This window comes from Talaromyces marneffei, chromosome 7 (assembly GCF_009556855.1).
Source record: "Talaromyces marneffei chromosome 7, complete sequence".
NCBI classification, from domain to species: Eukaryota; Fungi; Ascomycota; class Eurotiomycetes; order Eurotiales; family Trichocomaceae; genus Talaromyces; species Talaromyces marneffei.
The window spans coordinates 1,583,009-1,600,388 of NC_072354.1; the positions used below are offsets into that span (position 1 = coordinate 1,583,009).

Below are 17,380 nucleotides of genomic sequence, written 5' to 3' on the forward strand. Positions count from 1 at the left end.
AGATGGATTCGGAGTAAGCGCTCGCGAGCGAATCAGACGGCGCGTAGGTGCTGTGGAGAGCACCGCAGCCAATGAGAAGGGCGCCATTTGGCAGTCAATTTTGCGGGGAGCCTCGGGGGGAAGGCGCGCTCTCGGCCGATTGTTGGCGTTGCTTAATCCCGAGAGGTTAGGTAAGTTAACTTACGGAGTACGTAGTGGGTAACTATCTTATCGTCGTCTCCCTAGTTATCTTGTCTTATCTGGGTCCTGAAAAGACACGACAAATCCATCAATACTCTATAGTTAGCAGCATCTCTGGTTTTGATGGACAACCCAGGCAGCACCCCACTATGCGTTCGAAAGCATAGCGTTAGCATTCCGTATCTCCCTCCGCACGTGCTACGCTTACGTATCACTCGCACTCAGTCATCTAACTACGTACTAGGCACCGCACCAACAATAAACAACCCGCTGTGCATCTTCCTCTCTTCATTGGCGACTGGAATAAACTCAACGAACGCGATCTTCACATGCAGTGGGATGCAATGCAAGCCCATCTCAGATCGGCTGGTTGGCCCGTCAATAGGAGATCGGACTGGCAGGCAAATGACCAACACCGGTCGCCGAGGTATATGAAAAACAGGGAACTGTACGGAGCACAGTCATTCTCTCCTCGGGCGATGCAGTTAGCAGGTATATTTTCCTGAAGAAATCAAACTTTAAGAGTCAGAGACATAGATCTGGTGATCCGATCAGTCATAGTGGCGGTGTCCAATGAATCATGGCGGATGATGCTGTGCGTGCTCGTTATCGGCGTCGCATAAGGCTGGCTGCTCCCTAAACTAGCCCCGCAGAACCCCGTCAGCCTCCATTTGTCACTCCACAGAGTGTATCATCCACTATAGATTTATTCTTAATCCATTCTGTCCTGATTCAATATCCATTCTTGTATATCGTCTGGTTATATTCCTGTGAAAATTTCAGCTGGATAATGCTAATCCAGCCTGCGACATTCTACCACTCAGTCGCGTCTCCCGTCGCGACTCGGTAAAGCCCCTCCACTCACAAAATGAGCTCATCACTTGAAGCCAAGATCGTCGTCCTGGGTTCACAAGGTATGTATGCCCCAGACACCCTCCTCGCAGCAATCAATTTCCTAAGTAGCAATAGGCGTCGGCAAAACATCCCTCGTAAATCGCTACGTCAAAAACTCATTTGAACCCGCCAAAATAACATCCACCGTCGGCGCGTCCTTTGTCACGAAACGCGTCCTCGACACCACCTCGGACACCATCGTACGACTTCAAATCTGGGATACCGCCGGCCAAGAACGGTTTCGCAGCATATCGCGACTGTACTACCGCGGCGCAAATGCTTGTTTATTATGTTACGACATTACAGACGAAAATAGTTTCAAGGAAATGACGGGATGGTTGCAGGAACTGAAACAGAATCTTGGACATAGCAATGATGTCGGCGCCGGGGGTGACAGTCCACTCGTCATCCATGTCGTGGGTACCAAGTCGGATATAGTCGCGCTCGAACCGTCGCGACGAAAAGTACCCTTTGAGCGGACGATCGCATACGTCGCGGAACAGTTGTATCCATCACAAGCATCCACGCCGCCTCCGACAGCCGGATTTGGGAATATGTTTGTCACCTCGCCGACGAGCAGTTTGCAAAGCCCCGATAGTAAACGAAGCAGCGGATTCTGGGGCCAGGATATCGGATGGGATTGTTGCCATGAGATTAGCGCCAAGGATGGTGAGGGCGTGGAAGAAGTGTTTCGCGTGATTGCGCGGAAACTGGTGGAGCAACGAAACAAGCAACTCAATGAGTTGATGATGCATGGGACTGGCGGTGCGAACGGTGGATCCTTGGATCTGAATCATTCTGATATGGACGGCGGCACCGGTGGTGGGATGAACGGGATGAACGGACGGGGGAGTTTTAGGATTGGCATGGGGGATAAACGAAGAAGTTGGTTGGGATTTCCGCCTGGTATGGTGGTTAATGAAGAGATGGAAACGCCTGCTGAAGTGGGGAAGCAGAGGCGGCCATGCTGTTGACGCGGCCTCCTTTTTTATTTTTTATTGTTTCCTTTTTACGTTGTTCAAGCATATACGAAAGACACGGTTGATGATGCATACATGGGGATATGGTGTTTATATGAGGATCGTCTTGGTGGATATATGCGGGAGGTTTATGGCCGATGTTTTTTGTTATGAGATATAGGGTTCGGTCAGGCGTTTCATCTGTTTTGTCCCCTGATATGATATATTTTGTGTTTACGATTTGAAATGAGAATATCTCGCGGTACATACATGAACTTCTTGGAAGCTCACTTAGGCGTGCACAGTATTTCTTCTCGTCGCTGGTTTATACATCCCGTCAGACCTGGCAATCCAAAATGCTCCTGCCACTTGCATTGGAGAGTTCTTTGAGGCCTTTAAGCGTGTTACTTAGTGCTATTATGGTGACGAAGATGGTGGAAACTGCATGATTCTCTGAATACATTGATTCATACCAATTGACTCTCGTCCTCAGCGCTCATACATATATCAGAACTTGCGAACATAAAATAAAAGTAGATGACAAACAACAAACGATGAGATTCAATCAAATCAACAACACAGGGATGGAATGCCAATATTCAACCCAAACTCGCGAAGAAACAAAACTCATTTATCAAGCCTCAGTATACTCTGCCCACCGGGTTATCACCCCCGAGTACTAAGAACAGTCGGAGCTTATCGTCGAAGCTATGGTACCCGCCCTGTCTGCTGTCCTCGTATCATGGGACGTCTCCATCATTGGCCCTTGAGTCTCAATCACACAAAAGAGAGGGGGAAAAAAAAGTACGCTTTGCTCGCTGGAGTGAAGTCAAGCCAGGCACTTAGAGCAGCAGGTGACAACAACGGAAACGAGATCACCAAAAAAAATTAAAAAAAAAACGTGAAAAACTTTGAAAAGAAAGTTCGACTCGAAAAGCTCCTGATAGGCCGCATCCTCATTGACAGAAAGAGAAGAAGGGAGGGAAAGAGACGGAGAGGATAATGGTAGACTTTGAGGGTGATAAGCAGAGAAGCCAGTGCAAGATGACGCAAAACGAGGGAGGGTTTCCTACTAAGTGTCAAGCCCCAAAAGAAATCAAGAAGCCAGAATGCAAAGGAAGGGGAAGAGAGGTGGGACGAAGCTGACCTGTTCAGACTCTGCTCGTGCTCACTGCAAGGCCTCGGGTTGTATCTGCTTGAAGAAGCAAGGAGAAAAGAAGATGGGAAGTGTGGTGAAGAAAGGGGGATTTATAGACAGGGGGATGGGGGCCTGAGGCGCTGGTCGGGGTATAGGAAGAGTCCGATATTGTCCCCGATCCGATGGGCACGGGGAGTGTTTGTATATCATGGAGGACCAATGGAATGGGGAGATGAGGCTTTGACGTGCGATTTTGATATCTTCGAGGCTTCGATATCGACATTCTGAGGCATACAAACGAATGCAAATGAGGGATATCAACCAATGAGAGGCTGATTTGATATCTTGAGAAAAGTCTATCAACCTTGTGATTCTCGGGCGTTTGTAGGGACGTCAAATGTCCTCGAAAATGGTAGGAGAAGGAGACGTTTGCATGATGTGAGGTTCTTGATATTGGACGTTTTGGTATTGGGACCCACTGGGCAATCGTAAGCATAGGCCAGAGAGAGATGTCGTACGCCTATATAATCATTCATTCTTGTATACTAAATAAAAGCTAATGCAAAAGACGCATGACTCCGTTGCTGAAGACACTACTGATATGAAATCAAATCCACGTCTAAATCAAACGGCGCTGCAACAACCGAACAATCCAATCCAGTTACGTCTATACATGACGCTTCGACAACTCCGTAACGAACGACTGACCCCATTTCGCGCTTATTATCAACTGTCAGCATCACCGTCACGCGCTGCTTCAGAAAAGGACATACCTAGTATTCATATGCACAAACTTCTTAAGCTTATCATACCTCACCTTCCTCTCCTCCTTCGACATAGTCAACCCCTTGTGGATGCACTGTGCCATCTCCTTGATATTCGTAGGATGAAACTGTACCGTGCCATCAGCCATAAAGACAGATGCACCCGCAAACTCGGATAGTGCCAGGACGCCATTTCGCTGTTCTTGACAGGCGATATACTCGAATGCGACGAGGTTCATACCGTCGCGACTTGATGTCAAGAGACACATATCTGCAATTGAGTACAGGGCTGTGAGTTCAGTGAAAGGGATAGAGCGGTGAAGATAGATGATTGGTGAATATTCGGGTTTGCCTATAGCAGTCAGCTTCATGTTCTCACCTCTTGAGGGAGCTGACGTACTGAACTTTCCGTTAATCTTTCCAACTTGACAGCTAATCGCCGTCTCTAAGTCCTGGTACTCCTTGACATCTTCTCGACTCGGCACCGCAACTTGGATCAGGATAACTTTCCCCTGCCATTTCGGGTAGTCAGTCAAGAACTGCTCGAATCCATGCAATTTCTGCGTCAGGCCCTTGATGTAATCCAATCGATCAACGCCAACAATCACTTGGACGTCTTTGTATCGTTCGTTCAAATCGTGGATGCGTGATTGAACTTCATCTTGTTTAAGCGTTTCGTTGAATTTGTCCGGGTCGATGCCGACTGTGAAACGGCCTGTTTTGACAAGGCGGTCTTTGTATAGGATTGCGCTGTCTTGGGATCGTGCGTTTCTATCTAATTAGCCTGCACTCATTGTATCTTGGGCAAAACGTACAATAAGTATTCACAGCTCTCGGTGAAATTCTTCCTGTAGTCATCCGTATGAAATCCAACCAGCGTGCTTGACAACGTCCCCTGCAGAATATCCTTTGCTACCGGCAAGACTTTCAGAGATTCCGATGGCGGAAAGGGGGTATGTAGCGAGAATCCAATACAAGCTTGTCGTTTCTTCTTGGCCATTCGTTCTCTCAACAACTTCGGTAGTAACATCAAATGATAGTCGTGTACCCAAATCAGATCTTCTTCCTGCGCGGCGTCTGCTATGTAGTCTGCAAAGATTTCGTTGACTTTTTTGTATGCCTCCCATGCCTCTTCGTCATACGTCACTCCAGATTGGTAGTGCAGAATCGGCCAGAGGATTTGATCTAAAACATCAACATCTCCATTAAATAAAGTCAGGGGAACGCACATACTAGAAAACCCGTTATAATGCTTATACGCCAACTCCTCATCCAAAAACACCGGAATCGCATTATGCGCCCCCAAGCTGCGTCGAATCTCTTCTTGCTCGTCAGGCTCCTTGGGGCTCATCCCCGGCCATCCAAACCATCGAAATTCAGCCGTCTTGGTCAATCCAGATAATGAAGTGACTAGTCCGCCGCTGGACATGCTGGAGTGGTAGGAGCCATCTTCGCTGCGTTTGACGGAGAGAGGTAGCCGGTTCGAGACTACAATGAGGTTTCGTTTTGGTTCTGAGGGCATTTCTTCTTCAATAAGATACTGTATATGCCCAAGTCTAAGTGTTAACGGACAAGATGGTCGATCATATAAGACACTCGAGCAATAAGACGATTACCTCAAACGATGTCCTTTATTGGCCAATTCGAAAGTAGCGTGTTTCGTGTCGAACAGAATGATTGAAAAACGCATGTCTGACAGATGCCAAGATATATATGAATCGACCATATTTTGTCATTATGACTGCAAACCAGAGCCTAATCACAAGGATGCTTGGTGAGGGGAGACGTCCAACGTTGATGGACAATTTTCCATGGATGAAAGGTCGGAAAAGACTTCCATACCAAAGTGGCGCACCATAGAGAAACAGATTGGTGTTTATTCTGCCAATCGAAGAATTGGTGAAATCCAAGTAGGGCTGTTGATGATTGACGTCATATGTCTGGGCACGTATATTATACGACAATCCAATTTTGAACATAGAAGATTATTTCTGATTGGTATCTAACTAGAAATATATTAAACTATATACTAAACATACGAACCAATCTACTTGGTGGCTGAGAAAAGACGACTACAGATCACGGCAAACAAATACCAAAACGAGCGAGTGGTACCTGACTCTAAACAAACATTCTTACTTGAGATAGGTCGAAATCTCCGGTGCAATCCTGATCAATCTATCGACCAACTCTCCAACAAAAAGCTTCTGTATACGAGCTCCCTTTGCACTGGTCACAGAAGATGAGGGACTAAACCCTTCAAATTAGCACATCAACCGAAACTTTCAGAGAACTGGGGTGTGATCTCACATCTGAACATGACAATTAGTCAAATACTGCCCATTCGTCTCCGGCCCTGAAATCACTCCATGCACTAGAGTCCGGCTTCCTTCCTCCGTGGTTCTCGCCAATACCTTCTCAAAGACTTTTGCCGCCCTAGTCCCCCCTAGCTCCGTGCCTAGTTGTAGCGCTGATTTACAGTAACTAGGATTAGGTGTGTTGATGATGATTGCCGTTGACGAAGCCTTCGCTGACCCATTGATTTTGTCTGCTAGTTCACGACAGGCGTAGATAACCAGCAACTTGGACACGTTGTATCGATCTCCAATATTGGCCGTCTTGGAGTCATTTAGGGCGTTGAATATGCCCCGGCCATTCTTGTCTTCCAACTCCTTCAACGAAGCCATGTAATGCAACCCAGAATTCGGGATTGTGAATCGTGGTGCAATTCTGAATTTTTCCGCAGAGTCACGCAGCTTCGGAACCAGCAACGCAAACAGCAAGAAAATGCCGACCACGTTGATGGCAAGCATGCTTTCGTCCCTTTCCACAACCCTAAACTTGTCAACCATAATCCCGGCATTGGCAAGGACACCATCCACACGCGGCAGAGTAGTCGCGACACGAGCGGCGAAATTCTTGATAGATTCGTGACTGCCCATGTCCAACTCCCATACTTCAATGGAACTCTCCTCACGGCCCGTTGAGCGTAGGATCTCGGCCCTGGCTGTCTCGCCCTTGGAGATGCTCCGCACTGCCATGATCAATTTCTCGGCACCGAGTTTGTTGATGTGTCGACTTGATTCGAACCCGAGACCGGTGTTGGAGCCGGTTACGATGTATGTCTGGCCATCGAGATTGGTCTTGGGGATGGGGAGGGAGACAAATAAATTGGATAGGACGGTTGTGAGGGCACCGTGGGCTGCTGATCCGGCGGACATTTTGTGTATATTGCTTTTTATAGTTGAACTTGTGAGTTTATTACATGTAGATGTGTAGTTTGAACTGTGGTTGAAGATGGATTGAGGAATGAGAATCGAACACTTGCATGTCCTGTGTCTGTTATATATATTCCATTCCTTACTTGATCTTCGGAATTATCAGGCCATAACTTTGGAGCCTATAACTGGCTTGAAACGGAATTAATCCATTCCCATCGACCCTAATCTACCGTCTAGATTACAGTCATTACATGATCAGTTCAAGTTAATTCCCAAATCTCGACGCACGATAAATCCGGCCGTGACTGCTAGGGCTACGGCGGAGATAATATCTCCGGCTGCCGGAATTATGTCCTAAGTAAGCCCCCCCCCCCCCCCCCCCCCCCACTGGTTGAATGCCGGAAGTTGATGGGTAACATTGGTTTACTGCTACTTCTCGAGTCTGGAATTAGACAAGAATATAAACGGATTTATCCTCTGCTGCTGTTTCCAAGAAGAAAGTTGATATATCTGACCGCTATAGACCGTTAAGCTCGCACAGTCCTCAAAAATGAACCCCGCGGACAGACAAATCGTATACAGAGACAGCAAACGAAGCCGTCGACCAACATCCTGCGAACAATGTCGTATACGAAAGTAGATAGCCTCCTATCCTCCTTCTTCTGCTGCTTCTTAAAGTTTACCCAAACTAACGACAATAGAGCAAAATGTAACCGTGAACTGCCCTGCGAAAGCTGCATCAAACGCGACGAAAGAGCAACTTGCAAGTACGCAAGCAACGCTATCCGCAACCCCAAGAGCAGGAATAGTAATGTAGGTGAGCGGTTGAAAAGAGTTGAGAAATTGGTTTCGGAGCTTGTTGGGGGTTCTGAAGTGAATGAGCAGGTTTCTGTGAATCAGAGGGGTAATGTTGATGAGAATATTCAAGAAGGAAGAAGATATAGACCACGCGGTAGTGGTGGTGTTACTGCTGCCATTGAAAGAGAATCGCCAATCACAAGGAAGACGAGAGGCCATATAGAGAATACCCACTGGCTATCGATTCTGGATGATATCAAAGAAGTCCGCGAACAGCTCGCTCAGTCGGATATAATGACCTCTCCTGAGGACGATGTGGACACTCATGAGGAGGAGCAAGAAGAGGAGGAGGAAGAGGAGATTGACTTGGTTTTGGGAGCTACACAGCCATTGCCTACTTTTCAAGAGATTATCAACTCGCTGCCACCGAGGCCGATTTGTGATACGCTTTTGTCGCAGTATTTTACCTCACCGATGGTTTTGCGTGCGTTCATTCTCATCCGGTTTCATTACGATTAGCGCTGACTGGTTTCTAGCGATTATCCATACTATCAAGTTTCAGAACGAGGTAAACCCCCCACCCAAAGTCGTTCATGAGATTATGCTACTGACAACGCAGTATGAAAAATTCTGGCACAATCCAACCAAAGCACCACCCCTCTGGGTCGGCCTCCTCTTCTCCATCCTCGCTTGCGTAGCATCCGTCCAACAAGCTATGCTATCAACGACCGAAACCAACAACCAACAGCCTGCACTCCCCGTCAAACCATTACGATCCAAAACAGTCCAATGCTTGATAATGGGCAACTACACAAACGCCAACTCCTATGCTCTTGAGACGTTGGTCATGTATCTCCTAGGCACGTATATTGGTAAACCAGACTCCAGCTTCGACGGCTGGTTCTTGATGGGGACTATAATCCGTCTGGCGATGCGAATGGGGTATCACCGCGATCCCAATACACAAACAGATAGCAAAATCACGCCCTTTGAAGGCGAAATGCGACGACGACGATGGCACGCAATTTTACAGCTTGATACATTAATATCCTTCCAAATGGGAATGCCGAGTATGATCCCGCCCGAGTTCTGCGATACAGAGTCACCCCGTAATCTGAATGATGAGGATATATGGCCCGCCATAGAAACACTGCCGCCCTCCCGTCCATCCTCAGATTATACACCGGCGTTATACACCATCGCGAAAGTAGCGGTGATGAATATGTTCCGCAAAGTGCTTGTTCACACCCACTCTTCCTCCTCGTCCTCTTCTTCAAATCCGCCTTCATACCCCGTAACAATAGACCTCGACGCCAAACTGCGCGAAACATACGCCTCAATCCCCGAGACACTCAAATGGAGACCCATAAATCAATCGTTCACCGTGTCATCGGGTCTGATTATCAATCGTTGCACGATCGAGTTGTTGTATCTCAAGAGCGTCATGGTGTTGCATAGACGATACCTGAACACAGAACGCCACGATCCGCAGCGGGAGTTTTCGAGAAGAGCATGCATCAATGCTGCCCTTGAGGTACTGGCGCGTCAGACGGAGTTACATGACGCCACTTCAGGACCCCATGGACGGCTGTACGAGGATAGATGGATGGTCTCGTCCCTGACGGCGCATGACTTTCTGCTAGCTTCAATGGTTATTTGTCTTGAGCTCTCTGTACTCATGAGATCACCCTCTTCTTTATCTCCTGGAAAAGCAGGACAGGGACAGGTAACATCTCCACACTTCTCGAGATTACTAGACGCCTTGCTCAATTCGCAACGCATCTGGGCCTCGAAAAGCGCATACTCGAATGAAGCGCGTACCGCGGCGCTGACGTTGCAGTTGATGATTGACAAGGTGCAACAAAACACCACCACCACATTCTCTTCCGGCGAAAAGCACGAGCCGAATAATTATAACAACAAGAAAAAGAATCAGCCTCCTGCTGCAATGGAGTCATCATCCGCACATGTACACACCGACCCGCAACCTCGCGAGACAGAAAAAGAAACGGAGGCTTTCAACCTCCCCTTCGCAGGTACAATGACAGATATGATCACTGGATCCGAAAATCTAGACTGGGTTTGTCCGGTCCCCTCCACCCCACTCCCAAAACCAAGATCTTCTCAAACTAACTGCCTCTGTACCGGGTTGGCGTAGGCCTTACTAGATCACTATCTCCAAAACACAGGCTCCGCAATGCCGCCTGGTCCCGCACCAGGACATTCTGGGGCGGGAATGTTTGTTCCGTATGACGATGAGTGGGGGCTATTGGATGTTGATATGGGTATGGATGTTAACATGAGTATGGATGCGAGCATGAATCTAGATCTAGGGCCGGATGGGCAGGGACACGGACAGGAGATCGGGTATTATCAAGGTTATTTTGGGTGATAATCCTTCAACATATAGTTATAGTTATAGGTATATGGTATAGAGTTCTACGTCAATGAGGCAAGGAGATAAAGATATGTATTGATACGTATCCATAGTATAAACAGCACCACCACCACGTAAGAATAATTACACACCACAACACCAGCACCACCTACACAGTCTGATATTACATCACCCCCTTCCAAGCCTATCGCTATATACTAAGCGACTAGTCATTCTTCTTCTCCTCCACACTCTGATACGCATCAATAATCCGATCCCCGATCTGCAGCGCCTCCCTCCAATTCTTCTGTCGTTCCCAGAACGGGTCTGACGGACGCGCATCATGTAGTGTGCGTGCACGGGCGTCTTCTTCCAGTTTTGCTCGAGTAATCTGTCTAGGCTCGCCGGCAGCGCCGCCTTCAAATTCATCCATTTCGGGGGACAGGGACTCTTCCGGAATCTCGGCAATAAACTCCTTGCGCATCAGAATCTTCTGAATCCGTTCTTGGGCAATACTCGGCATTTCGATCTTGGCCATTGTCTTCTCGACCGCATAACGGACGGCAAGATAAATGTGTTCCGAGAAGAAGATGGTAGTCATGAACACCCATCCGCGGATATGGCTTGAGCTAGTACAGTCGCCGGAGTCTAAGCCCTGACTGCGCGCCAGATACACGAGAGCGGGGCTGGTGATACTTCCGATCCAAGCCAAAAGGCCCAAAGTATCCAGCCAGGGACCGATGGTATCGGCGCGTTCCGGGACGGGACGTTTGAATTCTTTGCAAATTTTGAAGAAATCAGAGCGCAGTTCCAGCCAGTTATTGAACAAGAATGACACCGGGACAAGTGGCCAGACGGTTGAAAAGAGTGATAGATATCCAAACTGAATGACCATTTGTCGCAAATCGTCGGTTGTGTCGTATTCCGGTAGATCTGCCTCTTCGCGGACCTTTTTCAGAAATTCGACTTCGTCGGGGTGGTCGTCGTAGGCGGCGCTTGCTTTTTCGCGGCCGATTGCTTTCTCCTCAGAGTACTTCTTGTATCTTGAGCTTAAACGCTGAAGGATAAAAGGAAGGACGGTCTCAAGGAAGAAGTTGACGATTTGCGCGGTCACCGCGAAGTAAATAACTTGTTTTTGGAGTCGGTTTGGATCAATTTTGAACTCGGAGTGATGGATTGTCTTTTCGTCTTCAGGAGAGATGAAGGGACGGACGGTTGCTCGGAAGACATCGAGGTATGGGACAATCACATGCGCAAAAGGGATGTAGACGAATGCCGTCAGGAAGATGGCCAGATAAGAAGTAATAAAATTGATGACAAGCATCTTCTGGATAAAGGCGACATCGTGCTCTTCTTTGGTTTCGTAGTTTTCAAAGATTGTAAGTCGCTTTGCTAGCTGAGTAAGGATGGTACTGGCGATAGGGAGGATGGAAGAGAGTAGGACGGTGGGGATAAAAACCTAGACGGTCAGCATGATTCGCGACTAGTAGACCTCTAGAGTATCTTACCAAGTACGACTTCAAAGGACCATTATATACCTCAGAGATAAAAATCTCAATGGCAAAGCAAGTTGCAATCACAGCACCAAGTGCAATAACCGCAAGGAATGCAAACGGAATCTGAAGAAGCTGTCTCTGCAACCTCTTTGTCCAAGGAAACACCGGCCTCAACTCTCCCGTAGCCTCATCCCTGACCTCGCTCTCCGGCTTAAAACTCCTATTCCTCGATGACAACACCGACACTCCACTAACCTGCCATCTGAGCGCCAAATCCAACTCTTGTCGTTTCCAGTACTCCACAAACACCACACACCACACGCAATTGATAACCGCATACACAGGCGAATAATACCCCAACATCAACCAGGAACTAAACCCAAACAGCGCCGGGAAAAACAAAAACCTGAAATACGTCTGCAAAAACGTAAAATAAAACCCGACTTGTTCTCCGAACTTGTCTCGGATTTGGTCCAGATCTTCGCTCGTTAAAAACGTTTTTTTACTCCAATCGCGCATCCAGGCCTGATTTGTCTTGTCATCATGCAAAGGAAATAAGGAATCGACATTCTTCCATTTTCCGAATTTGGGGGTGATGTTTGCACCACCATCGGAGGCGGGCGCTGTTAGGATGTAGTAGATTGCTCGAAGGCGTTCCGCATCTGTCTGGGGACCAGGTGAGGAGGTGCGGTCGGGTTTGGTATTGCGGAGGCCGTAGAGCCAGTCGCGGACGCTAAACCAGTCAGATTATTGCACAGTATAACAAGAATAAATGTTCTACCGTGTAGTATGCGTAGCCCGCAGCAAACTCTTATGCGGTGCTCGAATAAATATGAGCAAAGACGATCTGTCTCCTGGTCTGACTTCGGTCAGGAACCCCACCCCCGCAAGAGTCTGCAAGAGGCTGCTGAGCTGCTCTTTTGCTTCCTGGCGGTCTGTACCATCGTAATAAGGACATTAGTCCACTTGCTATACATAAAAGGAGCTGCAGCCACTTACCAGGTCCCCCAAAGGTATAGCGAATGACGTAGTCAACATCATAGTTACCCTGAAGGGCAGCGTTGTTGAGGGGGGTAGCTGCCATTGCAGCAATGTCTGATAGTCAAGACCAGACCAGACAGGCCAGTGCTGTAAGGTGATATGTGCTTAACGCTAGAAAACGAAAGGAACAACAATAACGAACTCGAAGAATAGGAGGGGAAGAGAGATCTCGATGCGATCGATCGATCGGAAAGCTCTTGGCGGTGAACATAGCTCAGAATGGTCCGCGACGTCATCCCGCTCGTACGGTAGGGTTAGCCCTGACATTTAGATTTAGATTTTAACGACTGAGACTCGATGTATAAATAATGTATTGTTCAAATGTTATATACATGAATGAGCATATTAAACAAGATAAAACCACAGAAGTACACCAACTAACCTAACCTATGCTGTACCGTATACCATGCCCAGTCCTTGTCAATGTAGATGAATAAAGAAAATGTGTCAAAAATGTATCAAAGAGAGTGAAAGTTAATCAGAAGTATCTGTCCTAGACAATGTTCTGCAAGACGTGCTGCTGAAACAAAGAAAGAGCGTTACATCCACCTTTCCCTCTTCGATGGACTAGGCGTACGCGCATGCAGCTCACGCTCTCGACTGCGTCCGGTCACAAAATCCATGTTCCGCGAGGGCGTATTCTCAAGAAGTAAGCGACGCGGCTCCTGTTCGTCGTCGTTGTCGTCGTCTCTGTCATAGCTACGTTGTCGACGTGAGGGGCTGTTTTCGCGACCAGGTGTTTTGGGATATTGGAGAGGATATTGATTGCCGTCGGCGGGATATGAAAGTGGAGGAGCTTGTTGGTGTTGATAAGGAGGTTGTCCTTGTGGATGTTGAGGGTTAGCGTATGGGTATCGATCTTCTTTCTTAGTGTATTGGTGTCGTAAGGCAATGAAAGACCAGTTACTGGCGATCGTGATGGTGGTGATTGTTAAAAGAAAGTAAGACTATACAATGTCAGTGGCCAGTAACACATTTTCAGTAGGAGAAAACGTACGAATGCTTTGAAACTGATCGCATCAACGAAACCAGTGATAATAGCGGAGATAGTCTGCACCGAGACTGTCGCGCGGGCCACCCGGGTAGGATCCTGATCCATACACCTTTCCCAATTGTTGCACACATCGTTGAGCGCTGGAGGTCGACTAGCCATATTGCAACTGTTCTGAGCATACAATTCCCTGCAAGTTGATATTTCGGTAAGAATGTCGTTCCTCTTTGCATCTGCGGCATGGTCGATATCTTGTTTTATCGTCAAAACGAACGACACCACAACCCATGTAACCAACGAAAAAAGAATCAGGTTCCAGACCAGCTGCAACCAGTAAGACAAAACTGCAGGAAGATTGGGATGTTCATCGAGAAAGGCAAAGAAATGCGCCCATGTTGAGCCCTGCGGCGGTTGTATCGACGAGGATGACGCTGACTCGGTATTCTTTTTCTCGAACTTGGATGGCGGTTGGTTTCCCTCCCGACTGCTGGGTCGATCGCTATCATAGTCGCTATCTCTGCGCAAATGCCGATCAATATCACGATCACGTATCCGCCGTTTATGAACCCGCCGTGCTGGATCGGTTGTGTGTTTTGTCACACGAGCGATTTCGCCTCTGCCTGGGCTGGGGGCCCATCGACCGTAGATTGCGAACAGCGAATTTCGTTTCTCTTTCTTCTTGATGTGTGCTGGTTCGGGCGTATCTTCATTATCGGCGTTTTCGGGTGAAGACATGTTCTCTGCGCCGGAGGAAAAATCCAGATCGAACTTGCGAGGGGTTTGGAAGGAAGGTTTGCCAAAGATGGCGCCGGGCCGGGTTGGTGATCCATTTCGCTGAGGGGAGGGCTGAGAGAAATTAAACGATTGTGTGGGAGCGGTTTGTTTTTTAATCGGAGAGTCGAACGTAAATGCTGATGAACGAGCTGTTAGTCGTGAGGTCTCGCACTGTCACTGCGGCAAACAAGGGACAAAAACTAACACTTTTTGTTATTATCGTGCTGCAGACCCAGCTGATAAAACGGCGAAGTGACATCGCCAGGAGCTCGAGTCTGCCACTCAAAGTCCATTGGACTTTCTGCAGTGCGTCTCTCCATGATTCGATGATGTGGTTGGTGTGGTTGCTATGATGGATGTTTTGTGCAGATGGCGGGAAGGTCAAGATTATTTTGTTTGGGGGACGTAAACAATTCTTGGCATGTCTTCCCGGGCGACTCCCGCATCTGCCCTTCTTAGTGCCTTTTAGTGCATACATGATTACATGCAGCCAGCCATACGTGTGGATTTGGCCGTTCTTCTATCAATGATTTATTCTAGACTTTTTACTCAAATCGCAAATCCGAATCACTAACAGGTATATTTGGCACTGAGCGAATATCAATATCAATAATCCGACTATACAATCTGGTGCCAAGTCTGACAACCGGAAACGACGACAATATCTCGCGACTGTCAAGTACAATCTAAACGGAACGAAAAATCAAAGACAAGGAATCCAAAAGCCAAACCCAATCCAGATCGAATGACAAAATGTCCAGGCTCAATCTTCAAGGAACTTAAACGCCGATCGCTCCTCTCTTGATGCCCAATGGTATATATATGCAAGACGCGATAATGAAACAGAATGATACAAAGTGAGATGCGCGCAACTCAGGAACGCACGACACAAAACGCATGAACAAGCATATTCAAGTCATGTACGAGCTATACGCTGTCGTGATCGATAATTTCAAAGTCATCGACATCAGCAACGTACCCAAAGGTATCATCCTCCCGCGAGACAAACTCGTATTCCTTGACCAGCTTCTCAGTTACTTTGTTTTCGTACTTGATTTCAGCCTTGGACACGGCAGTTGCGAGGACGGTGTTTCCAGAGACAGTATATGCGGGCATGTCGTCGAGGACGGGCAAAGAATCTGGAGCGGCGCTCTCGTGGGCGGCGGTGGTCTCGTCGGAAGAGGAATCGCTGCCCAGTGCCTCCTTGACATCGTTTCGGAAGTAAGTGTAATTGGCATGGCGAGCTAATCGGCGATTTGACTCGTTATAGCGTTTGAGGATAGACTGTGAACTGCTATGCTGTCAGTGCATGCACCTAGGGTAGTAAGGAGTAGAAAAGGGGGCATACGCAGCAGATGTAGCAGGAACTGGACGTAGCCGCCCCGGACCGGCAGAATCTATGGTCCACTTATCGAAAGAGGGGGCTTCTCGTCCATATTGACAGGCTCCGTGTGCCCATTTGGCCTTGTGGTCATGGTCGCGCTTGACCTCGGTGGCTGACCGTCGCAAGTCCGACATGGCTGTTGACTGGCGGCTCGACTGTTTGACAACAAACGAAGATGATGATGTTTGCTGAAAATGAAAACAGTTGCAAGTGCAGTTCTCGAGATGATAAATACAGTAAATACAATAGGTAAACAAAAGCAAAGAGATGATTCAGCCTTGGTCAGATTGAGTCACAGTCTGGATGACTCGACTCGCACGACGGGTTCCGGATGTGGTTAGCCGCGTGAAGCTGATAAGATACGGTACCGGTAGCAATATATAGGCACAGGCAGATAAGGCCAGGTACGAGTAGGGTCCTGTCCTTGTCGTCGTGCAACAGTACGAGGGAAAGTGGGAGATTTGGAGAAATATATATTCATCGACGCGTAGATATATCACCGGACAAGATCGGAACACATATTCGCGGCTACAGCGACAAAAGGACAGTAATTAGGGAACGTGCTAGCTTTGGGGATGACCTGCGGCGCGGAGCTGACGCCATCTGAACCTCCTTCCTTATCGGCGTCCTTATCAGCGGCTGCCTGGGGGACCTGGTTAGTACGGAGTGTGTACAGAATACATGGGCATTGCACAGGGTTACGTTACGCAAGTGGGCAATGTTCCAGTGAGTCTTATCAGCCAACGACTGATACGCGTGGCGGAGTCAGAGGTCTAAGCATGCCCCTTGACTTGGCTGTGTACGGAGTGCTCCATGTTCCTGTCAGGTCAGTGCATCGTGCGGGGAATGATGTCTAGTCTACAGCATCTCCGACTCCAACTAAGTGAGCTATCTGAGTACCCTCTCGTATCGATCTTCATATTTAATTTCTAGAATCAGGATGTTACATTATCTGTAGGGCCATGCATACAAACAAGAGAACGAGCAAAAGAGAAGATGGGAGGGGTCCCTTGTCCCTTGGGGGTCTCAGAGATACGGCTATCAGATCATCTGCCACCGCGTCATGGGAACAATATCCGATGCACTCCCCAACTCCGGAAACAAGGCAAACCTTGCTGATTAAACAGTTGTCTTGATAACACAGTTAACCACATAGCATCAAGTTCAGTTGAGGTCGGCATGATGCAGCTGTACCAAGCTACGTAACTGCCGGCGGGGAAGACAGCGAAACAGTGAATAGCCCGTTCCAACTCGTAACCCTAACACAAACCCTAACCCACTTGTTCCAGGCTAACCATTCTGGGAAGAAGAGCTAACCAGAACGGGCAGTGATCTAGCCCTAATATCTGGTCGCAACACCCTT

The 17,380-nt window shown here is 47.9% G+C and overlaps 7 protein-coding genes across 7 annotated transcripts; 2 read left to right on the forward strand and 5 right to left on the reverse strand.

Moving 5' to 3' along the window:
* Window positions 1–1,048: 1,048 nt before the first annotated feature.
* Window positions 1,049–2,048, forward strand: EYB26_009227 (uncharacterized protein; the record flags this gene model as incomplete). The annotated part of the gene is made up of 2 exons (XM_054268477.1): window positions 1,049–1,094; window positions 1,150–2,048. 2 exons carry the CDS (start codon window positions 1,049–1,051, stop codon window positions 2,046–2,048), a joined length of 945 nt encoding a protein of 314 aa, XP_054124452.1.
* A 1,790-nt stretch (window positions 2,049–3,838) lies between these two features.
* On the reverse strand, window positions 3,839–5,457 carry EYB26_009228 (uncharacterized protein; the record flags this gene model as incomplete). The annotated part of the gene is made up of 5 exons (XM_054268478.1): window positions 3,839–3,890; window positions 3,945–4,287; window positions 4,336–4,706; window positions 4,751–5,120; window positions 5,169–5,457. The coding sequence occupies 5 exons, from the start codon at window positions 5,455–5,457 to the stop codon at window positions 3,839–3,841; spliced, it is 1,425 nt and encodes a 474-aa protein (XP_054124453.1).
* Window positions 5,458–6,070: 613 nt separating this feature from the next.
* EYB26_009229 (uncharacterized protein) lies at window positions 6,071–7,156 on the reverse strand (the record flags this gene model as incomplete). Its single annotated transcript, XM_054268479.1, has 2 exons — window positions 6,071–6,185; window positions 6,246–7,156. 2 exons carry the CDS (start codon window positions 7,154–7,156, stop codon window positions 6,071–6,073), a joined length of 1,026 nt encoding a protein of 341 aa, XP_054124454.1.
* A 550-nt stretch (window positions 7,157–7,706) lies between these two features.
* Window positions 7,707–10,346, forward strand: EYB26_009230 (uncharacterized protein; the record flags this gene model as incomplete). Its single annotated transcript, XM_054268480.1, has 5 exons — window positions 7,707–7,792; window positions 7,858–8,438; window positions 8,491–8,522; window positions 8,574–10,034; window positions 10,113–10,346. The coding sequence occupies 5 exons, from the start codon at window positions 7,707–7,709 to the stop codon at window positions 10,344–10,346; spliced, it is 2,394 nt and encodes a 797-aa protein (XP_054124455.1).
* A 211-nt stretch (window positions 10,347–10,557) lies between these two features.
* EYB26_009231 (uncharacterized protein) lies at window positions 10,558–12,911 on the reverse strand (the record flags this gene model as incomplete). The annotated part of the gene is made up of 4 exons (XM_054268481.1): window positions 10,558–11,790; window positions 11,840–12,560; window positions 12,609–12,762; window positions 12,827–12,911. 4 exons carry the CDS (start codon window positions 12,909–12,911, stop codon window positions 10,558–10,560), a joined length of 2,193 nt encoding a protein of 730 aa, XP_054124456.1.
* A 496-nt stretch (window positions 12,912–13,407) lies between these two features.
* On the reverse strand, window positions 13,408–14,953 carry EYB26_009232 (uncharacterized protein; the record flags this gene model as incomplete). The annotated part of the gene is made up of 3 exons (XM_054268482.1): window positions 13,408–13,815; window positions 13,866–14,770; window positions 14,839–14,953. 3 exons carry the CDS (start codon window positions 14,951–14,953, stop codon window positions 13,408–13,410), a joined length of 1,428 nt encoding a protein of 475 aa, XP_054124457.1.
* A 607-nt stretch (window positions 14,954–15,560) lies between these two features.
* On the reverse strand, window positions 15,561–16,151 carry EYB26_009233 (uncharacterized protein; the record flags this gene model as incomplete). The annotated part of the gene is made up of 2 exons (XM_054268483.1): window positions 15,561–15,924; window positions 15,982–16,151. The coding sequence occupies 2 exons, from the start codon at window positions 16,149–16,151 to the stop codon at window positions 15,561–15,563; spliced, it is 534 nt and encodes a 177-aa protein (XP_054124458.1).
* Between the last annotated feature and the right edge of the window lie 1,229 nt (window positions 16,152–17,380).